Source organism: Myxocyprinus asiaticus, chromosome 2, assembly GCF_019703515.2.
Source record: "Myxocyprinus asiaticus isolate MX2 ecotype Aquarium Trade chromosome 2, UBuf_Myxa_2, whole genome shotgun sequence".
Classification (NCBI taxonomy): Eukaryota; Metazoa; Chordata; class Actinopteri; order Cypriniformes; family Catostomidae; genus Myxocyprinus; species Myxocyprinus asiaticus.
In genome coordinates this window covers 64673835-64699137 of record NC_059345.1, presented here as the reverse complement: position 1 = coordinate 64699137, position 25303 = coordinate 64673835, and the positions used below count along the sequence as shown (strand labels likewise).

The window sequence follows — 25303 nt, the reverse complement described above, 5'->3', positions numbered from 1 at the left end:
TTGTGTTGCAGCAATAATCCTCTGAGCCACGACGAACAACGCAAATTAGACAGGTTGCACACACACACACACGCACAGCGGCTCTTGGAGTTGTCACCTCACACTTTCATCATCTCTCCTGCCTGTGTGTCACCTGCTGTCTGATTGGCCAATTCATTCCAAGCTCGCTCTGATTGGCCGTTTCTTTCAGCTGTGCAACGACCCCTCGTTTCGGAGTCTCTGGCAGCGTTGTGAGTTAATTACTGCCTGTTAGATCTCCTGATGAATTTAATCTCATATAATACAAGTTCATGGCCCCCAGAATGCAAATCTTTCTTGAGCGGTGACCACATCCTGACAACATGACGCTTCTCAACCTATTTGCAAATAAGCTGCCTCACAAATCTAAATATCATCAGACTAATCTATATGAACCAGCAACAACGCAGCAGCAAGATATACAACCTGCCCCTCTGAATCAAAAACCGTGCCTGTGCTATCAGCTGACCCTGAGGAATATGAGCGTGTGTCCGCTATGGATCTGGGAATATTGAAACAACCTCCTGCAGAAACTTAAATAAGAATGGACTTGAAGCAGCTGTTATCAGCCCTGCTCCTGGACACACCTGCTCTGCGCTTACGCAGCTCTGTCCATTGATAAGTGATCCGTGTAGCGCCACTTCATTCAGCTTTTGGAGCGTTTGCCATTTCAGGTTTTGGCAGCACATCAAAGAGTGTCACACCACTGTGACGTCTAACAAAATTTGGTCACACCTGCAGGAAAAATAGTCGCAGTCTTGAGTTCTGCACCCTCATGCTGTTTCAAAACTGCATGACTTAAACTGTATAAAATAGAGCATTTCGTGACCCCTTTAAAGCTTAAAAAAGGTACCAAATTTACCAAAAAACTTGTTGCTGCTTGTTCAGTCTACTTAATTAAAATGAACTAAAGCAACACAATTCTAGAACATTTTGTCACAACTTGATTTCAGTGTGTTCTATTCATTTGCATTTGTAAAATGGAAGTTTACTTAATCAGTTTAAGTTGGGACTACATGGATATTTTTTGTGGTGTTAACATTGATGAAACTGGGTGGAGGATTTCCATTTCCCAGCGTACTTTGCATGGGACACGATAAGAGGAGTAAATGTTATAATTAAGTGTTATTTTATGTGTTTTTGTGCAAGTAGAATACAACGGGAGAAGAGTTACTGTTATGTTGGAGTTTTGGGGGTTACCATTATGGTGAAGAGTGGAGCTTGAGCAAATGATAAGAACAGGCACAAGAAATAGATTGTTAAATTGACACATCTAATTTTGGGGGTTTTTTAGGTTCTTTCTACAAAAAATATTTGTGTTGAGATTACATTGTAATTCTAAGCTATGAAAACTTATTTCAAACACGTGTAACCACTGAATCAAGTTCAGCCAAAGAGCTTTTTTTTCTTTTGGTTTTCTATGTGACTCATTTGTCATATTTCAAGTTGATACAACACAAAATTTAAGTCAATTTTCAGTCAAAATCTTGACGTCTGTTGCACATTCATTAGCATTATGAGAGAAACTCATTCACTTGGACAGTGGTTACCAACAGTATTGGGTAAGTTACCCCCAAAAAAGTAAACCGCTACAAATGACTAATTACTTTTAAGTATCTAAGTAATCAGAAAAAACACTTCATGGGAAAGTTATCACATTACATTAAGTCACTTACTAAAAGACTTTTCACAGAAAAGTTAGTTTTTCCTCTAAACAAATTCAAAATATCTCCATTATCGTAATTCAAACACTCAGCACCACCATTAGTGACCCTTCAGCTGTCACAGAAATGCAAACAGATGAACATATGAAGGTAATTCATGTTTGAAATGTATTCTTTAAAAAGAACATTATTTTAGAAATATGTGTAACCTAAGTACTTAACCTCGTGTGACCCCGCGGCCTCATGCGAGGACTCGCTACAGACGCAGTGCCAACAAAAGTGCCTCTGGTAAGAAATACATTGCATTTTTTTTCACTGAAACCTGTTTGGTTGTAAAGAGTAGTGTCTATAGTTTCGTTTGATGTGCCGTTTTAAAAAATCTGTTCATTTTTCGTGCGTCAGCATCCTGAAAAACATGATGTCCACATATGTGGAAACTGGCACTGCATTTCCTCAAAAGTATAACAAACAAAAGTTAGTTTTTTTGAATAACTTTCAACTCTAACACATCAGTGGGTCTGATTTTTATGTTTAATTTTGTTTTCTCTGTACAGTACGGTTCTATTCATTAACATTAGTAATTGCATTCCCATATATTTAATGTGCATTTTCTCATGGAGAATAAATGGGTTCATCCAAATTTTGCTTTCAGAGGCTTTATATGGAGTTAGGATGAAAATAAGGTGCATTTTGAACTGTTCTGAGACCAGTGCGACAGACAGCATGCTGGACGTTATATCATTCACTAAATAGGGAGCAAGGGAGCATCCTATAGCTTTCTATGTGCTAAGTTCATTTAATCCTAAAATTCAACCAAAAGTTCAGTTTCAGGCTGCAGATGATGTTTGGATCACTCAACATGTTTAGCAGACATGTGACAATGATAATCAGTAAATAGATTCTGAATTTTATAATGCAGCATTTTATTTTAACATGGTTGGTAGTGATTGGATGATGCTGGACATTACTTTGAATAAGAATTATTTATTCAGTTTTACAGAAAATCAGCTGTAATGTCTAATCCTGGAAATATAATAAAAAATTTGATGAAAAAAATCTGACTTTCTATAGCTTAGTGTTATTTAAAATTTCACAACGTAGTCTCGCTGTCCACATATGTGGACATACATTTTTTGTAAATCTATTTGCTCTAAAAAAAATAAAAAATAAAAATAAATAAATAAATAAAAACAAATATATATATATATATATATATATATATATATATATATATATATATATATATATATATATAATTATTATTATTATTATTATTATTATTTAATTTATTATTATTACTTTTATTATTTTGCTTATTAGGTGCTACTAGTTACAAATTAAAAAGGGAAATGGAAAATGCACACAGCAGTCACGCTCGGGTCTCAGGAGGTTAAAAGTAATCAACTTAATTGAAAGTCAGTAAATGAAATATGATTTGTAATTTAAATGTAATGTATTACACTGGTTTTTGAATATAAAATAATTAGATCACAGTAAATAATTACTATGTACTCAGAATACACCCAACAATGGTTACCACTAAAAAATAATACAAGTTTTTGCATGAACATGCATGCCATCGAGGACGAGCTTCTCTCACGTAATCATAAATGTGCAACGAATGTCCAGATTTTCACTGAAAAATTACTGCCGTTTCTGGCTTTTTCTCAGCCAAACCTATCGTAATGCTTCTGAAGGCCTGGAATATAACGCATGTGTCGCATGGACTACTTTTACAATAATTTTAGGTCCTTTTTTAAAGGAATAGTTCACCCAAAAATGAAAATTCTCTGATCATTTACTCACCCTCATGCCATCCCAGATGTGTGACTTTCTTTCTTCTGCAGAACACAATTTAAGATTTATAGAAAAATATCTCAGCTCTGTAGGTCCATAAAATGCAAGTGAATGGTGACTAGAACTTTCCAGATCAAAAGTCCTTTTTTTCCCATAAATCTCCACCTTTGATCAGCCCCAACCAGTAGGTGGCAATATGCACGAAGAATGCAAATTACCAAAAATCAAAAGAAGAACAATATGAAAGTGAAAGTAAAAGTGGACATTGATCTGTTTCTCACCCACACCTTTCATATCGCTTTTGAAGATATGAAATTTTACCACTGAGGTGTTATGGATTACTTTTGTGCTAACTTATGTGATTTTTGGAGATTCAAAGTTCTGGTCACCATTCACTTGCATTGTATGGCCCTACAAAACTGAAATCTTCTATAAATCTTCATTTGTGTTCTGCAGAAGAAAGAAAGTCATACTCATCTGGGATGAAATGAGCGTGAGTAAATGATGAGAGAATTTTCATTGTTGGGTGAAATATCCACTTTCCACTGCGATTTTATTGAAAAGACAGCCCGCAGTATTCACTCATATTTACAACATCTCCTTTGGTGTTCCGCATATGAAAGAAAGTCATACGAGTTTGGAATGACATGTAAATTATGAAATAATTTTCATTTTTGGCTGAACTATTCCTTTAAACAAGCAGAGATGTACACACAAAGTGATTTTAACACAGATCCAACTTAACACATAAACACAAATTACGATCCTCTTACCCCCTTACGCCCCCTTTTATTTACATCACAATTCCCTCTTTTACATACTTTCTGTCCATTATTATTTAAGAAATGCCTCTCCAAGGCCTGAAGCCACAACCATTGTCAGTCTTTGCTCAGCCCACCACACGTGGCTTAATGCTTTATTGACAGAGAGAACTCTAATTTTCCTGAGCTATGAAAGAGAAACCTCCAAGCAATAAAATTTCCCTCTAGGTAATGATGCTCCAAAGCACACATTTGAAAACCCCCAACACACAATTTCATACTGCAGAACTGGCTTCAGTTGCGGTTCATTATTTTTGTGTTTATGAGTTTGAGAAAACAGCTGAACTGAGATCTCTGAAGTGTTCATAACATCAGTCCTACTGAGACAGGAAGCTGTGTATCAATTTGAGAATACAAAGAGATTTCATTTAATTTGAAGAGTGTAATTTTTTCCATGTCAAAGTACTTTCTCTTATCCCGCTTTAATATATGCAGAGTCAATTATACATTAAGTTAGCCATTTGATAGTTGAATTATTATTCTGCAATTACATTAGGTGACGCTAGTGGTGTAGAATTTACATGCTTGATGCTTGATGACACAAATTGTCTCAACCTTTACAAATAAAGTGTGTGTCAGACTTTTACCTCTGGCTGGGTTTGCATTCTGCAGGACAGAACCCCACTGGCCGATGTCACTTGAGAGCAGTTTAACACTGGCGAAGAGGGCGGGATCTGCGAGGATGGTCTGAACTTCAATCAAAACCTTTGAGACTCTAAAGGAACATAGGAAGAGACCACCATTATGTCTCTTGAGCAATAAAAAAGAACATGACAACTGTACAAATGTGTATTATTGCATGAAGGATCATTTGGTTTGTGATTTGACACTTACATGGAGTTATTGAAGTTGTTCACCTGTCCAGGTGCTTCACCAGGTGTGGGGCGATCGACACATGGGTTCTGCATGTTACACAACATGCCCTGTAGCCATGGCAACACACCTGCCGAGGGGAGGGGCTTATTGGGGTAGTGGCCTGAGAGGTGAAAGGAAAACAGATACTGTTTTTTCTTTTTTCTAGTACTTCCTGCCATCTAGTGGAATAAAATAAGACTATTTGAAAAAGTTTTATTTTTTATTTTTATAAATACTGGGTAAGAAAACAATTTTTGCAGTGAACATTCAAAAGTTAGCTTTGAGAAAAGCTCTAAAATCATTTCTTAGCAGATGTCACTTGGTTTAATATTTTCTTACCGTTTGCAATGGCATTCAGACATAAGTGTACAAAAGTGTACGAATATATTTGGGTACCACTGCATATGCACATAAAATGATGAAAAAAAAAAAAAGAAGTTATTTTGTACTTACACTGGCTTTTATAAATGGGCTGGTTGGTGGATCTGACAGACACAAGAATAAAGAACAGAAACAAAGGCCAAATCAGCTCCACCAGCAACCGTACCTGGAATAGAAAGAGAAATAGACTCTTCACAACTCATCAAAATCCATCCCAATAGCAACATCTGCATCAATTTTACATCTGCTGTCCTCCATTTATGTGTGAGTTTTTTTTTTTTTTGTTTTTTTTTTTTATCAACAACTGACTGTAAATAACAGTAAGGGTATTAAAAACTTGAAGAATGTTCTCTAAAAATTATATTTGCTCAGGTGGCTGCTGGGAATTTTTCTTCTATCAGTTTGCACAGAAAGGTCTGCTTTTGGCCATGACACATAGAAGCATGTCTTTAACAAGGTAAGCCATAGCCAAATCAGACACTGGCACACATCATTATCTTAGGTCATTAGTTTAAGTAAATCCACACATAGCTACTGTAGGCTAAGTGACTAGTTAAATAAGTTCTGGGCTTCCCAGGTCCAGGTACACATTATGAGTCAGGTCACTAGCTGTTTAAGCCAAAAACAGAGATTTAGTTCATTAGCGTTATGCCATTCAGGCCAAGACACACATAGCTATCATACACAGTGCACATGGCTATTCAGAGCAGCAGCAGTACACAAGTCTTGGTGGTAGATCTGCTTGTTTTGGGGGTTGTGTTGTGTGTTATGCATTTGTGCAGCTTCCCTACTTTGTCAGTGGATTTTATTTATTTCTAATTACGAAGAAGTAGCATGTCTTGTGTTTTTTATTATTTTGCAACAGTAATGCATGTCCACATGCTTAACTCAGTATGTCTGTGTATGTTATAACAGTAGCAAGTCTCTGAACTTGCTCTGCACCAGAAGCAGCAGCACCAGCAGTGTAGCAGATCTAGTCCGCCAAGACCAATATCCTATCAAAATGTCATACCCACATTAACATGCTAAATCTGACAGCAAAAACATAAGCCTTAACCAGCTTCTTAATACCCAAGAGTACCTTCACATGGTACATGACCTTCACAATCTGAAATTCAGCTCACAGCACCAAACAAGCTCAATGATTGAATGGAACCATCAAAACTTTTGAACAAACACAGCGTCATTGTTGTTTTTCGAGATCAGATCAATATATTTAGAGATTGTGAGAGCAGTCTTAGCAGCACACTCTGCTGTCAAACGCAGCACTAATGGGAGGGAAGATTTGTTACTGTGCATTTGAGCGTTTGGATATTAAAAGCGGTCTGATTTGATGCAGTAGAGCTGCATATGTGTGATGACTTTGCAGGGCTTTGAATGAGAAAGTCTGTTCAGTGTTACATTATTTATACTGTAGAAATCTGCAGGCAGAATGAGACAGCATACTAGATCACATCAAATAGTGTGTATGTGTGTGTAAGAGTGAGTGGGTGCTGGGCTAAGAGACAGATAGAGAATTCAAAATAAGCACAAAATAAGTTTGTGTCTGTGTGTGTCTGTGTGCAGTTATTTTTGTTTGTTTTTTTATACAGAAATTTTCATCACTCCAAAATATCCCCACTAGTCCCTGTATGTAATTTTACATTTAACTTTGTAGTAAAATCAATGTTTATCACTATTAATCATGATTAGCTTGTTTAGATGTTGTATTGCTGATTGTTCCAACTAGGGTTGCTAACTGTCCCTTGTCAGCCAGGATGTCCCATTGGGATGCTGATATGACAACATCCTGTACGGGATGCCAATAAAACTAAAGCTACATTTGCATTTCTCGAAGGTGTTTGTAAGGCAGCAAAAAAAATAAAAAATAAAAAGTAAAAAATAATTAATTAAAAAAAAAAAGTAAAGTTTTAGGTAAGTTTTATGCTTTGGTACAGTAAATAAAGCGTCACATAGAGCTAATTTGCCATTGTCATGACATGTGACGTGCACCTTTTTTGATTGGCTGTGTATGAGAATCAACACACAGCATGACACGATATTTAAATTGATGCAAGAAAGTTGACACCAATCACAATTCAGGGTAAAACTTTTTCCATTTGTTAAGGGTTCACAAAGGGGTTAATTAATGACTACTAAGTCATTTACAAATGCATTATAAATAATTTATATGCAGCTATAGCAATATTCATAAAAAGGACAGCTTTTATACAATACTTGCCAAATAGTGAGCATTTTAACTTATGTCATAAATGCTTAATAAATACACTTATTCATACTTATATGAATCGAACACATAAAAATCCCTAATTCAAGATTTATGTTGCAAAATAGTGACATATTTAGTGAGATTAAAATTATGGATTTTGTCATTTTGTCAAAAGTTTGGAGTCGTGTCCCAGCTTGTCCTAGTTACCAAAAGTCATATTTTCAAAAACATTTTTCAGGTCTTTAAATCAAATCAAAATCAAAAAATCAAATCACTTTTATTGTCACACAGCCATATACACAAGTGCAATGGTGTGTGAAATTCTTGGGTGCAGTTCCGATCAACATAGCAGTCGTGACAGTGATGAGACATATACCAATTTACAATAACATCAAATTAACACAACACAATTTAAAGTCTAATATACACAATTACACACAACACAATATACAAATAATAACATACACTGTACAGTATACAATACACACAATATAGATACACATTATTCAATGAAAAAAAAAAAGTATATATAGAATGTACAGTATTGTACTGTATTGACATTCAGGCTGTCGGTTGATAGTAAGTTGTTAAGAGAGAATATAATACAATAATAATATAATTTATGACAGTCCGGTGTGAAATATAAGAGTAAGAGTAATAAAGTGCAGTGCTGATGTATTTTGATCGTGGGAGATCAAGAGTTCAAAAGTCTGATTGCTTGGGGGAAGAAGCTATCATGAAGTCGGCTGGTGCGGGTCCTGATGCTGCGATACCGCCTGCCTGATGGTAGCAGTGAGAACAGCCCATGGCTCGCGTGGCTGGAGTCTCTGATGATCCTCCGAGCTTTTTTCACACACCGCCTGGTATATATGTCCTGGAGGGAGGGAAGCTCACCTCCGATGATGTGTCTGGCAGTTCGCACCACCCTTTGCAGTGCTTTGCGGTTGTGGGCTGTGCTATTGCCGTACCAGGCGGAGATGCAGCCAGTCAGGATGCTCTCTACAGTGCAGGTGTAGAACCATGTGAGGATGTGGCGGTTCATTCCAAACTTCGTCAGCTGTCTCAGGAAGAAGAGGCGCTGATGAGCCTTCTTCACAACGACTTCAGTGTGGATGGACCATGTGAGTTCCTCAGTGATGTGGACACCCAGGAACTTGAAGCTGCTGACTCTCTCCACTGGTGCTCCATTGATGGTGATGGGACTGTGTTCTCTGTCTTTTCTTCTGAAGTCCACCACGAGCTCCTTTGTCGTACTGACATTGAGGGAGAGGTTGTGCTCCTGACACCAGTGTGTCAGAGTGCGCACCTCCTCTCTGTAGGCTGTTTCATCATTGTCAGTGATCAGACCTACCACCGTCGTGTCATCAGCAAACTTAATGATGGCATTGGAGCTATGTGTTGCCACACAGTCATGTGTGTACAAGGAATACAAGAGTGGGCTGAGAACACAGCCCTGTGGGGCTCCAGTGTTGAGGGTCAGTGATGAGGAGATGTTGCTGCCTATTCTAAACACCTGGCGTCTGCTTGACAGGAAGTCCAGGATCCAGCTGCACAGCGAGCTGTTTAAGCCCAGAGCCCGGAGTTTCTCATCTGGCTTGGAGGGCACTATGGTGTTGAATGCTGAGCTGTAGTCTACAAACAGCATTCTCACATAAGTGTTCTTTTTTTCCAGGTGGGAGAGAGCAGTGTGTATTGTAGATGCAATGGCATCATCAGTGGAGTGGTTGTTGCGGTAAGCAAACTGCAATGGGTCTAGAGAGAGAGGCAGCACAGAGAAGATGTAATCTCTGATTAGTCTCTCAAAGCATTTGCCGATGATGGGGATCAGAGCAACAGGACGCCAGTCATTTAAGCAAGTTATTTTTGATTGCTTTGGAACAGGCACAATGGTGGATGTTTTAAAGCATGTGGGGACTACAGACAAAGAGAGGGAAAGGTTGAAAATGTCTGTAAAAACACCAGCCAGCTGGTTCGCGCACGCTTTGATGATCCGGCCCGGAATGCCGTCTAGGCCCGCGGCTTTGCGGATATTCACCCGTCGGAAGGATCGGGTTACATCCACTACAGAGACAGAGAGTGAACTAACCTCTGTAGCTTTGGCCGCGAGAGCTCTCTCCGTGAGGGCGGTGCTATTTCCCTCAAAATAAGCATAAAATGTATTTAGCTCATCCGGGAGAGAGGCAGCGGTTTTTATTCCCTTTAATGTCCGTGATGATGTTAATTCCCTGCCATATGCTTCTAGAGTTGGTGGTGTTAAACTGTCCTTCAATCTTGTTCCTGTACTGGCGTTTTGCTGTTCTGATTTTCGGAGGGCATAACTGGCTTGTTTATGCTCCTCCGCGTTCCTGGAATTGAAACATCGCTATTTATCCATGGCTTCTGGTTCGGATAGATCCATGTTGTTCTGGTCGGAACGACATCCTCCATGCACTTTTTGATGAAACACATTACGCTATCAGCGTAAAGCTCGATGTCGTCATCAGAGGCGGACCGGAACATCTCCCAGTCCGTGTGATCAAAACTGTCCTGTAGTGTAGAGTCTGATTGGTCCGACCAACACTGGATCGTTCTGAGGGTGGGTGCTTCCTTTTTCAGTTTCTGCCTGTAAGCAGGCAGAAGCAGAATGGAAGAGTGGTCTGATTTGCCAAATGGTGGGCGGGGGAGGGATTTGTAGCCATCCCGGAAGGGAGAGTAGCAATGGTCCAAAACCCGGTCCCCTCGTGTGTTGAAACTAATGTGCTGGTGGTATTTTGGTGCAACTGATTTGAAACTGGCTTTATTAAAGTCCCCGGTCACAATGAATGTGGCCTCAGGATGCGCGGTTTCCTGCTCACTTATACTCCCATACAATTCCTTGATTGCCCGGTCTGTGTTGGCTTGTGGGGGGGATGTACACAGCTGTGATAATGACCGCTGTGAACTCCCTCGGTAGCTAGAATGGTCGACACAGAAGCATAAGAAATTCAAGATCAGGAGAGCAGAAAGACTTGATAGAATGTACGTTCCTCTGATCACACCAGGATTTGTTGAACATAAAACATACACCACCACCTCTGCTTTTACCTGAGAGGTCTTTAGCTCTGTCCGCTCGGTGCACGGAGAACCCCGCGGGTTCAATGGCTGAGTCTGGAATCTCCGCAGACATCCAAGTTTCTGTTAGGCAAATAATGCAGCAGTCCCTCGTCTCTCGTTGGAAAGAGATCCACGCTTTCAGCTCGCAGAGCTTGTTATCCAGAGACTGAACATTTGCCAGTAGAATACTGGGTAGCGGGGGTCGATTTGCACGGCGTCTTACTCTGACGAGAACGCCGGCTCTGTTTCCCCTTTTCCTCCTGCGTTTCCGAGACCGGACTGCCCAGAAAAAGGGCTCCGCTTGCGTGTTTGTAAACAGCGGGTCGGCATTGAGGAATTTGAAGTCCGGTTTATGGTGTGAAATTGCTGAACCAATGTCCAAAAGTGTTTGTCTGTCGTAGACAATAAGGCAGACAACATCCAAGACAAAAAACATAAGAATTGTGAGCAAAACAAACAAAACACTACCATGTTGTGTCAGAGCTCGCAATGCAGCAGCCATACTCGGCGCCATCTTGAGTCAGCAGTGTGCATTCACAGACATTCACAGCATGTATCATCAGATAATAAAGCTTGATGACCCTTAAACCACACTGAACTTTATGTATATAACTTTCTAATGTTGGCAACTTCTTAATAAATGGTTGATATGTGTACACTTAACATTAAGGTACATTTTCATAGGTAACTAATATTGAATAAGTGTTTTTAAGCATTTATAACATATAAGGTAAAATGGCTCACTATTTGACACTATGTGTCTCATAATGCTGTACTTAAGACATAGCTCTTAAAATAGGGTCCTTAGTCATTTAGTTCATTACACTTTAGTAATTAATGAACCCCTTTATAAACCCAAAGGGAACATTAATGTGAAGAGCTACCTAATTAGGTATGAAAAGATAAGTAAAAAGACCAAATTGAATTAGAATGCAAATATTGTGATGTCATCACTGTTGGTTTTATATATATATATATATATATATATATATATATATATATATATATGGTTTTGGACCATTGCTACTCTCCGTTCCGGGATGGCTACAAATCCCTCCCCCGCCCACCATTTGGCAAATCGGACCACTCTTCCATTCTGCTTCTGCCCGCTTACAGGCAGAAACTGAAACAGGAAGCACCCACCCTCAGAACGATCCAGTGCTGGTCGGACCAATCAGACTCTACACTACAAGACTGTTTTGATCGCACGGACTGGGAGATGTTCCGGTCCGCCTCTGATGACGACATCGAGCTTTACGCTGATAGCGTAATGTGTTTCATCAGAACGTGTGTAGAGGAAGTGATTCCGACCAGAACTGTGCGAATCTATCCGAATCAGAAGCCGTGGATCAACAGCGATGTTCGCGCGGCACTTAATGTGCGGACCTCCGCTTTTAATTCCGGGAACGCGGAGGAGCATAAACAAGCCAGTTATGCCCTCCGAAAAACTATCAAAACAGCAAAACGCCAGTACAGGAGTAAGATTGAGGGACAGTTTAACACCACCAACTCTAGAAGCATGTGGCAGGGAATTAACATCATCACGGACTTTAAAGGGAATAAAAACTCCGCCATGAACACCGCTGCCTCTCTACCGGATGAGCTAAATACTTTTTATGCTCGTTTCGAGGGAAATAACACCGCCCTCGCGGAGAGAGCTCTCGCGGCCGAAGCTACAGAGGTTAGTTCACTCTCCGTCTCTGTAGCGGATGTAACCCGATCCTTCCGACGGGTGAATATCCGCAAAGCCGCGGGTCCAGACGGCATTCCGGGCCGCGTCATCAGAGCGTGCGCGAACCAGCTGGCTGGTGTTTTTACGGACATTTTCAACCTTTCCCTCTCTTTGTCTGTAGTCCCCACATGCTTTAAAACATCCGCCATTGTGCCTGTTCCAAAACAATAACTTGTTTAAATGACTGGCGTCCTGTTGCTCTGACCCCCATCATCAGCAAATGTTTTGAGAGACTAATCAGAGATTACATCTGCTCTGTATTACCACTCAATCTTGACCCGCTGCAGTTTGCTTACCGCAACAACCGCTCCACTGATGATGCCATTGCATCTACAATACACACTGCTCTCTCCCACCTGGAAAAAAAGAACACTTATGTGAGAATGCTGTTTGTAGACTACAGCTCAGCATTCAACACCATAGTGCCCTCCAAGCTAGATGAGAAACTCCGGGCTCTGGGCTTAAACAGCTCGCTGTGCAGCTGGATCCTGGACTTCCTGTCAAGCAGACGCCAGGTGGTTAGAATAGGCAGCAACATCTCCTCATCACTGACCCTCAACACTGGAGCCCCACAGGGCTGTGTTCTCAGCCCACTACTGTATTCCCTGTACACACATGACTGTGTGGCAACACATAACTCCAATGCCATCATTAAGTTTGCTGATGACACGACGGTGGTAGGTCTGATCACTGACAATGATGAAACAGCCTACAGAGAGGAGGTGCACACTCTGACACACTGGTGTCAGGAGCACAACCTCTCCCTCAACGTCAGTAAGACAAAGGAGCTTGTGGTGGACTTCAGGAGAAAAGACAGAGAACACAGTCCAATCACCATCAATGGAGCACCAGTGGAGAGAGTCAGCAGCTTCAAGTTCCTGGGTGTCCACATCACTGAGGAACTCACATGGTCCGTCAACACTGAAGTCGTTGTGAAGAAGGCTCATCAGCGCCTTTTCTTCCTGAGACGGCTGAGGAAGTTTGGAATGAACCGCCACATCCTCACACGGTTCTACACCTGCACTGTGGAGAGCATCCTGACTGGCTGTATCTCCGCCTGGTACGGCAATAGCACTGCCCACAACCGCAAAGCACTGCAAAGGGTGGTGCGAACTGCCAAACACATCATCGGAGGTGAGCTTCCCTCCCTCCAGGAAATATATACAAGGCGGTGTGTGAAAAAAGCTCGGAGGATCATCAGAGACTCCAGCCACCCGAGCCATGGGCTGTTCTCACTGCTACCATCAGGTAGGCGGTATCGCAGCATCAGGACCCGCACCAGCCGACTCCATGATAGCTTCTTCCCCCAAGCAATCAGACTTCTGAACTCTTGATCTCCCACGATCAAAATACATCAGCCCTGCACTTTATTACCCTTACTCTTATATCTCACACCGGACTGTCATAAATTATATTACTGTCATTATATTATGTCTCTCTTAACAACTGACTATCAACCGACAGCCTGAATGTCAATAGAGTACAATACTGTACATTCTATATATATACTTTTTTCATATATATTTTAATTTTTATTGAATAATGTGTATCTATATAGTATCTATATAGTAAAAAAAAAAAACAAAAACAAAAACAGCATATTGTATACTGTACAGTGTATGTTATTATTTGTATATTGTTGAGTGTAATTGTGTATAACAGATGTTTAAATTGTGTTGTGTTAATTTGATGTTTTAAGTTGTGTAATTATGTATAACAGATGTTTAAATTGTGTTGTGTTAATTTGATGTTTTAAGTCGAGTTTAATTATGTATAACAGATGTTTAAATTGCGTTGTGTTAATTTGATGTTATTGTAAATTGGTATATGTCTCATCACTGTCACGACTGCTATGTTGATCGGAACTGCACCCAAGAATTTCACACACCATTGCACTTGTGTATATGGCTGTGTGACAATAAAGTGATTTGATTTGATTTGATTTGATTTATATATATATATATATATATATATATATATATACAATGTATATAAAACCTTTCTATTGCAGCCCCTCCTGGATCTGACATCACTTATGCAAACACACAGTCTGAGAATTTCTACTGGACAATACAGACAAACATACATATTACAGTGTATTAAGTTTAGATTGTATAAGAGATATTCTTGTATATTATCATACCGGCAGTTCATTCCCAATTAAAGGGGTCATAACATGAGGAATCAAATTTTACTTGATCTTTTTACATATAAGAGTTCATTGCATTATAACAAAAACATACCATAAGTTTCAGAACTCAAAACTCTTAATAGAGAACACAGTCTCCTTCCAACTGAGCTCTACCTGTGAATCGGTAAAATAACAAGCACATTGTGTGGTTGAAAACTTCACCATTAAAGAATTGTTACTCAAGTTGTGAATATGAGCTGTGAAAATTAATTAAAATGGTATTTTCAGAAAAAAGGTACAAAACAAGGGTACAAAACAAGATTCCCCAGTGAGTGTGGCTGACAGCTACACCAAACCACCCAGACAATTAAAAAAAAAAAAAAAAAAAAAGCTAGTCCCTCAAAGCTCCCTGTGAGAACAAGATGACTTGTAAGAGAAGCCACAAAGCGGCCAGCGATCAGTTTGGAACTGTACGAGTTCAGGAGCTGAAAGCAATAGACAGCTACAACAAGACTCCATGAAACACGGGGCTCTATGGGAGTTTAGCAGAAAAGAAGCTATGACTCAAAGAGAGGATGGAAAACAGGAAATTTTGCCACTGCTCATGTCCATCATAACATCTTGGTATGGCGCTGAACTTGCAAGGAGCACGAGAGAACATATGCGATAACGGCAGTACTGTATTTTCGCATTCATGCATATACTGTGTCCAAAACCGCTGACTCATTCAGTAATTCACTACAAAGCCAAAATCGCACAGTTTGATGAGGAAAGAGTGCACAAAAATGTGTGGATTCATGGGGCCTGGGTAGCTCAGCAAGCAAAGACGCAGACTATGACCCCTGGAGTCACGAGTTTGAATCCAGTGCTCAGTGACTCCAGCCAGGCTTCCAAAGCAACCAAATGACCCTGTTGCTAGGGTGGGTAGAGTCACATGGGTAACCTTCCTTGAAGCTAGCTATAAGGTGGTTCACGCTCTCGGTGGGGTGTGTGGTGAGTTGTGCATGGATGCCACGGTGAATAGCCGAGGTAAAATCTCCGTGGTAACGAGCTCAGCAAGCCACATGATAAGATGGCTGGACTGACTGTCTCAAAAGCGGAGGCAAATGAGATTCGTCCACCGCCACCCAGATTGAGGCGAGTCACTGTGCCACCATGAGGAATTATTGTGCATTGGGAAATAGGCAGACACTTTTGCACACTTTGTATGACATTACATACACAGTGGGTACCAAATAATGAAAAATCTATTTGAAATCTGATCAAACTGATCTCTCTGTAAATTCGGCAACAGTAGGTCGAAAGTTCTTCAGCTGAAATCAGTCTGTAATTACCGAAATTAAAACCACTGTCTGCAGTGGCTGAAGCTGGAAGTCCAGTTTCTGGATGAAATGTCCACAAATGCATTCCTCAATGCCTCAAAGTTTAAGAGGAATGCATATATTTTTCTTAGACAGAAAAATGCAACCTCAGAATCATGCTCAACACTGATAATTATTTCCTGGTTTCCACGCAGGAGCAAGACCCGTGTCTCTGAGGCTGCTAATGCAACACTCCCAGTCATGCACATAGAAGGTAAACATAGTTGAATTAATGCAGGAATGTTTGATGGGAGATGCCACTTGTCAGTAACTTGGCAGAATTGGGTTGATGTCAGGGTACTAGATCACTTTTGGTTCATCTCGTGAGTAAACGCTCCTGCTTTGCTTCGGTCAGGCTGCGCGGATAACAGCCTACATTCTGTATTTCATTGGTTTCTTTTTGCTTTCAGCACAACACGTGATGTAATAAGGAAAACACAGCTATTAATCCTTGAGATTTCCAACCCAGCATACAGGTACACCCTCCTTAAAGCATGGTCACATTCAAAATTACATTAAACGATTAAAAGAGAAAACCTAAACCCATATGAATAATTGAAAGAACTAGTCCCCACATAGGTTGCAACTCCACAATATTAATTTGCCGGTAGACTGTGGCTATCTGCTTGGCTACAGCAATCGTGAAGCCGCATTGATGATTCACATCAGGGCATCAACACCAGTGTCTAGGGCCACTTTGAACTCCACATGAAAAGCGCTTGCAGACAAAAACGTCTCATTCTGTGTTTTGGTGATAGTTAAGACTTTGCGTGCTTCTGTGGTAACTAAAATGCGCCTTACATGGCCTGGAAAATGTCCCATCTTGGCTTGTTTTTTACATACAATAGTTTTAAGAGCTCCTGTTTCCATCATTTTATTACTGAAGTGCTGTTGTGTGTGTTGTGTACATCAGTGTACTGACTCCGGCCGGACACATTACAAAGGTTCTAACCCTTCCAACCAGTGTTTATGCTGGTTTATGTTGTATTAACGGTAAATGCGTTTATCACGATTAAGGTAAATTAACGCATTAAACTTTTAAAATTAATCGCATATATTAACGCATTAATTCTGATAGCTCTACCAAAAAGCCACATGGATCTAACACAATCCCTAACCCAACCCTTTCCATACGCTACTCATAAAATCCGATGAAAATTGTAGGTTGATGAGGATGTTGTTCAAGCCCCAATGTCAGTCAAATCTAGGGTTGCCACACATCCCGTAAATACAAGATTGTCCCATTTTTAAAGATGAAAAGTCACGTCCTGTATCGAATCAATACAGGACGCAATTTGTCATGTATTTTAAGCTGGTCAGATGGCGTCAAGGCGAAAGCGTTCAAGATTGTTAATTTAACCTTGATATTCATTGTAAATATTGCCAAATACGGGTAAGGGACCATCTAAAAAGTCACATATTGTGCTAAAACATCCTAATACTGTCACGGGTAATGCAGTTATGCTTTGTAAACGTTAAAATTTATTGCCGTACATGTCATGCGTTCTAGTAAAAGTGTTTAGATGTCATAAGATTGCAGTGTGTGAGGAACAGGGTCAAAAGTTGTTGTTGTTGTAGTGCCTCTAGTGTGTATTTCACCAAGAAACTGCCGCGTTACTTACAACGATTAGGATTTTTTAGGGTGACACATTAAAATGGTTTTGAGTATTGCTGCTTTGGAATAAATATTATCACTGATTACACAATCTGAATTACTGTAATTCAGTAAAATTAGATAATTGTTTTATGATCTGACATATTTTATCAAGGCACTGTATATCAGGAAGGTACTGCTGACAGGAGAAGGGATAAATCATTATTTGGCTACTGGAATGATACATTGTACTCTTTTAAAATGTGCATAGATATACTTGAGGGTTTAATGGATTTTTTGGCAATTATGATGCATTTAGTCTAATTTATACCAGAGTATTGGAGAGAAATATAACAGCCTTGATTTAAATCTTCTGCAATTCTGAACTGACTTCATACAGAGCAAAATGCAAATGTCCAACATTTATTTGATATCAAGACTTTGATGTTGAAAGTTTGGCTCATGATCTGATCTACTCACAGTTCTAGTGTGACAAGATTGTCATCCAAATAATCTGTAAAATCTTTGTTTATGGCAGAAATTTCAGAATGAGAGACTGAATGAATGCATGAGGTGTTCACTCTTACAAACGGTAGCACAACACACACAAACACATACACTGACATTAGCTCTGTTCCAAAACCTAGTGAGCTGCCTTACTGTCTACTGTTCACTAGAGGTGTAACAGTTCAAATTTCTCATAGTTCAGTTTGCATCATGCTTCTGTGGCCACAGTTTAGGTAACTTAGAATGTATTCGGATACTTTGTTGCTTTTGACTTTCCTAGGTAGTAATTGTTATTTCCTAATTGCTTATGCCTCAGAAGTATAGGAAATGGCTATTATTCCCCACAAACTTTTCTTTTGTGTCCAGGACAGTGATAGTTTGAGATGTACCTATTTTCTAGAACATTCCAGATAGATTCAGTGCTGAGTAAACTTGGAGTAACTTCTAGAAATTTCTAGAACTTTCCAGTAATATAAATAGTAGTTTAAATACAGGGGCCTTAAGCCCACCAGTTCAGTTTAGTTCCAGCTGCCTAAGTGGATACATATCTGCATTTTTCTGAGATGGCATCAAGAGGCTGTAAGCAAGCTATGTCTGCAGTCAATTTATCAAGACAAGAGCGAAAAAGTACTCCATGGAAGCATCTGCTAAGATGTGCGAGGCCTACAAGGCATATTTCGACATGCCTGTCAGGGATCAAGATAACCCCTGGGCACCTCATTTCACCTGCGAGCACTGCACAAAAAAAAAAAAAAAAAAAAAAAAACTCTGGAAGGTAAGATGGACAATTGTTGCTTGGAATTTTATGTTATAAAATTAAATTTGTTAAAAATCAATGTTATTGAAAAATATATCATATATGAAAAATGTTGCGAGAATCTCTTACACATTAGTCATGGGTGAAATAAATGCATTTTTGTAGGATGGTACAGAGGGGAAAAGAGAGCCATGAAGTTCACTATCCCAAGAATTTGGCGGGAACCCACTGACCACTCAAGCAACTGCTACTTCTGCATGGTGGACCCTTCCAAACATCGGACTGGCAAGAATGCACCTGCTATCATGTATCCGGACCTTCCTTCATCCATCGCCCCGGTGCCACACTGCCATGAGCTCCCCGTACCCACCCCTCCGGAGAGAGAGCAGCTGTCTTTAGAAGAGAGCAGCAAGTCAGAGAGCGAGAAAGACATTGTAGATCCAGATGACAATTTCAGAGGTGGAGCTGAGGAGAGAAAACCATACTACTCCAACCAAAAAGACCTCAATGACTTGATTAGAGATCTTGGTCTCACCAAGTCCAATGCCGAGCTTTTGACGTCTAGGCTCAAGCAGTGAAACTTGGATGAAAGTGTTCAAGTCACAGATCAGAGGAATTTTTCCAGCTTCTTCACCCGTCAAGATGGGCTCTGCTTCTGCCACAATGTGACCAGTCTATTCGAGGCAATCGGAATTGCCTGTAACCAGAATGAGTGGTGCCTCTTCATTGACAGCTCATCCAGGAGCCTCAAAGCCACGCTGCTCCATAATGGTAACAAGTACCCATCTCTTCCCCTGGCTCACTCGGTGCACCTCAAAGAGGATTACAACAGCATCAAGACCTTGCTGGATGCCTTGAAGTATGATGAGTATGTCTGGGAGGTCATAGGAGACTTCAAAATGGTGGCATTCCTGATGGGTCTCCAAGGAGGTTTTACCAAGTTTCCCTGCTATCTTTGCCTTTGGGACAGCAGCGACACCAAGGCGCACTAACACAGGTGGGACTAGCCACAGCAGACCAAGTTACGTGTGGGGAGGAACAACGTCAAGTGGGAGCCACTGGTGGACCCCCGGAAGGTGCTGATGCCACCACTGGCATGAAACAATTTGTCAGAGCTCTAGATAAGGAGTCGGCAGCCTTCAAGTACCTTCAAGACTTCTTCCCTAAGCTGTCTGAGGCAAAGGTCAAAGCTGGTGTCTTTGTCGGACCACAGATAAAGAAAATCCTGGAGTGCAATGAATTCCCCAAGAAGCTCACTAGTAAGGAGAAAGCGGATTGGAATAGAATTGTCGCAGTGGTTCGGGGTTTCCTGGGCAATCACAAGGCTGAAAATTATGTGGAGCTGGTTGAGACTCTGGTGAAGAACTATGGCACAATGGGCTGTAGGATGTCCCTCAAAGTCAGTATCGTTGATGCTCATCTTGATAAATTCAAGAAGAACATGTGAGTGTGCTCGGAGGAGCAAGGCGAGCGCTTCCATCAGGATATACTGGACTTTGAACGCCGCTACCAAGGACAGTATAATGAGAACATAAAGGGAGACTACATTTGGGGGCTGATTCGTGAAAGTGATTTACAGTATAATCGTAAATCTCGAAAAACTACTCCCTTCTAAATCTTTTGTAGTCATTTTTGTATTACTTTAGTATAAATACATGTTTATTTGGATTCATATGTTGTTGATTTTTCTTACTTTATGTGAATGAAAAGACACAAATTCGCCTATTTTCTCATTGGAAATAGGTACATTTCAAATTATCACTGTCCTGGTGACAAAAGCAAAGTTTGTGGGGAATAATAGCCACTTTCTATACTTCTGAGGCATAAGCAATTAGGAAATAACACTTACTACCCAGGAACACAAATTGTGTTACATAGAGTTATCTGTCTTCAACTCTCACCTCTCATTGTCTCACCTGCCTCTCGGTGCAGTCATCAGGCTCCATTTGTTTGAGTGTGTGTCATTAGAAGCGCATTAAATAGGTGAGCATTAGACCGATGAGTTAATGACATGGGTCTAGGGACTGCTTAAGCTCATTAGTTTACATGCTAAATGTGCTAATTGGACTTGAGACCTTAGTGAACACTTTTATAAAACACATTCATATTTCCATACAATCTGGATGCTTTTTTGTGACAATAAGTTCTTGTTTTGAATAGGCTACTCTCTGATTCAAATAGATCTCTCTCCCCCCCCGTCTCTCTCTCTCTCTCTCTCTCTCTCTCTCTCTCTTTTGCAATGGCAGATCAAGCCATCAGTTTCAAGCAGCACAAGTGCTCCACCAGAGGCCATTTTCAAATCAAGTGCAATCTCCACCCAACTGGTGGCAGCACGGGTGAGTGTGAGCCCATGACATGAATGAGGGCACTTAAACATACAGTGTTCAGCAGAAAGTCAGTCTGTATAAGCACACTCATAAATCATCCAATCACACAGACAGACTCTCCTAAGGCCTCCCAAAATCACTGTCCAATTGCACTCTCCCCCAAAATGAACATATCCAATTGTACTTATGTGTCTGTCCATTCACACTTTCCCCCAAAATAAGTCTGTCCAATAACACTATTACCCAAAATGAGCCTGTCCAATCACGCTGTCCCCAAAATGCATGTCCAATCCCACTGTCCCCCAAAATTAGTATGTCTAATAACAATGTCTTCCAAAAGGAGCCTGATCATTTACACTTTCCCCCAAAATAAGTCTGTCCAATAACACTATTACCCCAAATGAGCCTGTCCAATCACACTGTCCCACAAAATGAACCTGTCAAATCACACTGTCCCCCAAAATGAGTCTGTCCAATCACAGTGTCTCTCAAAGCCTGTCCATTTACACTGTCTCTCAAAAAGAGCCTGCCAACCCTGTCATTCAGAATGAGCCTGTCCAATCAAACTGTTCCTTAAAATGCATCTGTCTAATAACACTGCCCCCCTAAATGAACCTGTCCAATTACACTGTCCCTCAAAATAAGCCTGCCCAATCACTCTGCCCCCCATAATGCAGGTCAAATCACACTGTTCCACAAAATGAGCCTGTCCAATCACACTGTCTTACAAAATGAGCTTGTCCATTCACACCTTTGTTCAAAATGAGCCTATCCAACCACACTGTCTCTAAAAATGAGTCTGTCCAATCATACCATCCCCCAAAATGAGCCTGTTCAATTGCACTGTCCCCCAAAATGAGCCTGTCCAATCACACCATCCCTCAAAATTAGCCTGTCCAATCACACCGTCTCCCAAAATGAGCCTGTCCAAACACACTGTCTCCCAAAATGACTATGTCCAATTGTACTGTCCACCAAAATGAGACTGTCCAATCACACTGTCCCCCAAAATGAGCCTTTCCAATAACAATGTCCCCCAAAATGAGCCTGTTCAAACACACTGTCCTGCAAAATAAGCCTGTCCAATCATGCTGTTCCCCAAAATGCATGTCCAATCACATTGTCCCCCAAAATTAGCCTGTCCAATCATACTGTCCCCTAAATTACATGTCCAATCATGCTGTCCCCAAAATGCATGTCCAATCCCACTGTCCCCAAAATTAGTACGTCTAATAACAATGTCTTCCAAAAGGAGCCTGTTCAGTCACACTTTCCCCCAAAATAAGTCTGTCCAATAACACACTTACCCAAAATGAACCTGTCCAATCACACTGTCCCCCAAAATTAGCCTGTCCAGTCATACTGTCCTTCAGAATGAGCCTTTCTAATCACACTGTTCCTTGAAATGCATCACTCCAATCACAGTGCCCCCCTAAATGAGCCTGTCCAATTACACTGTCTCTCAAAACAAGCCTGCCCAATCACACTGCCCCTCATAATGCAGGTCCAATCACATTGTCCCACAAAATGAGTCTGTTCAGTCATACCATCTCCCAATGTGAGCATGTTCAGTTGCACTGTCCCCCAAAATGAGTCTGTTCAGTTGCACTGTCCCCCAAAATAAACCTGTCCAATCACACCATCCCTCAAAATGAGCCTGTCCAATTAAACCATCTTAAAAAAAAAAAAAAAAAAGAGCACATCCAACCACACCATCTCCCAAAATTAGCCTGTCCAATCACACTGTTTCCCAAACTAGCTAAGATAAGTAAGCATCTGAAGTTCTGGATTGATGGTGTAATTGGTCCATATTGTGTTTTTTTTTTTTTTTCAATTTGTATGTGTATTTTTTGAAGAAGGAAGATATATATGTGCCCGGTCTTCCCACCATGGGCATGAAACTGCCCATCGCTAGCTAATAATTAATTATGCTACCCACCACTAGCTTTATGCTTACCACCATTATTATGGTTACCCCTGGAATTATGCTATTTACCACTGAAATTTTGATGCTTATCACTGCCCACCACTTGCATTACTACTATGTTTGAAATGAGCACACACTATTTTCTGGGTTCCTGTCTTTGAGGAAGTAACAAAGATTCATTCATCATCAGTCCATCTCTCTAGCGGGACTCTTAGGTGACAGCCAGCATTGTGTTTGTGTGTGTGTGTGTGTGTGTGTGTGTGTGTGTGTGTGTGTCTAGCAGCTCTTGTAAATGTACTTCACTCTCTAAAGACCAAAGTCATCTGCTCACTCTTACACACACCTGTTCCAGGTCAAGCAGAGTCTCGTATTCCTCCAAAAACAACACATCACTCATCACATTGTCTGAGTATTTGTGTATGTGGTGTATTTATGTGTGTGTGTGTGTGTGTGTGTGTGTGTGTGTGTGTTTGTATATGATCTGTTCATGTGTCTAAAATAAAATAGCACAACAGCTTTGGATAGTATACAGTACAGTGGCAAGAAAAAGTATGTGAACCCTTTGGAATTACCTGCATTTATGTATAAATTTGTCTTAAAATCTGGCTTGATCTTCATCTAAGTTACAATAATGAACAAACACAATCTGTTTAAACTAATAACACACAAATTATTGTATTGTTCTTGTACATATTGAATACATAATTCAAACAGAATTGTAGGTTGGATAAAAGTGTCAACCTCTAGAATAATGGTGTTAACAAAAGCTGATCAGAGTCAGGAGTTGGCAAACCTGGCATACAATTAATGAAATTATATTCTAGGTATGTGTTAGAGCTTTGCATAAAGCTGGAAAGGGTTACAAAGTTATCTCGAAGATCTTAGATATTCATCTGTCCACAGTAAGACAAATTGTTTATAATTGGACACAATTTAGTACTGTGACTACTCTTCCTAGAAGTGGCCTTCCAGCCAAGGTGACTCAAAGGGCACACCGCAGAATGCTCAATAAGGTAAAAAGGAATACTTGAGTGACAGCTAAAGACTTAAAGCAATCATTGAAACTAGTTAACATCTCTGTTCATGAATCTACTATATGGAAAACATTAAACAGGCATGGTGTCCATGGCAGGACACTGCGAAGGAAGCCGCTGCTTTCCAAGAAAAACATTGCTGCATGCCTGAAGTTTGCCAAAGACCACCCTGACACTCCACAATGCTACTACGAAAATGTTTTGTGGACTGATTAAACTAAGGTTGAATTGTTTGGGACACTTTTTACATATGGCGTAAAAAGTGCACTGCATACCAACATGAAAACATCATCCCAACGATGAAGTACGGTGAAGGGAGCATCATGATTTGGGGTTGCTTTGCTGCTTCGGGGCCTTTCCATCAGAGGGAAAAATTAATTGAGTTAATTAAAATATCCTATAGGATAATGTCAGGGTGGCTGTGTGCAAGCTGAAGCTCAGTAGACGCTGGATGATGCTGCAGGACAATGACCCTAAACATGGAAGGAAATTCACTACAGGATGATTTAAAAAAAAAAAAAAAAAAAGAAAATCCACCTTTTGGAGTGGCCAGTCAGAGCCCAGACCTTAACCCAATAGAGATGCTGTGGAATGACCTCAAGAGAGCCGTTCACACCAGACATCCTAAGAATATAGCTGAGCTTAAGCAGTTCTGTAAGGAAAAATGGTCCAAATTTCTTCTGAATGTTGTGCATGTTTAATTTGCAGCTACCGGAAACACTTGGTTGAGGTTATTGCTGCCAAAGGAGGATCGACCAGTTATTAAATCCAAGGGTTCACTTACTTTTTCCACAGCACTGTTCATTTTTAAAGGGATGCGTTCAATAAAGACATGAAAGACTATAATTGTCTGTGTGTTGTTAGCTTAAGCACATTGTGTTTGTCTATACTTTGACACTTTGATGAAGATGAGATCACATTGTATGACCAATTAATGCAGAAAACCAGCTAATTACAAAGGGTTCACATACTTTTTATTGCCATATTCCTGTATATAGGACCTGCTTAATCATTTTGAGTCATTCTGACCCAGAAACACATAGTGAGTTTTATATATAGTAAGAAAGGAAGTCTAAGCTTTCTAATATTATAATTATGATGTAATCATTTAAATGT

At 40.3% G+C, this 25303-nt stretch overlaps 1 protein-coding gene across 1 annotated transcript in view; it reads right to left on the bottom strand.

The window, feature by feature from the left end:
- LOC127456485 (phospholipid-transporting ATPase ABCA1) overlaps positions 1-25303 on the bottom strand; it is a 221481-nt gene that overhangs the window by 181035 nt on the left and 15143 nt on the right. The window contains exons 3-5 of the mRNA XM_051725006.1: positions 5609-5702; positions 5135-5276; positions 4888-5015 (exon numbers count right to left, since the gene is read on the bottom strand). Of these exons, the coding sequence (XP_051580966.1) occupies positions 4888-5015; positions 5135-5276; positions 5609-5702 (364 nt within the window). The remainder of the gene's footprint in view (positions 1-4887; positions 5016-5134; positions 5277-5608; positions 5703-25303) is intronic.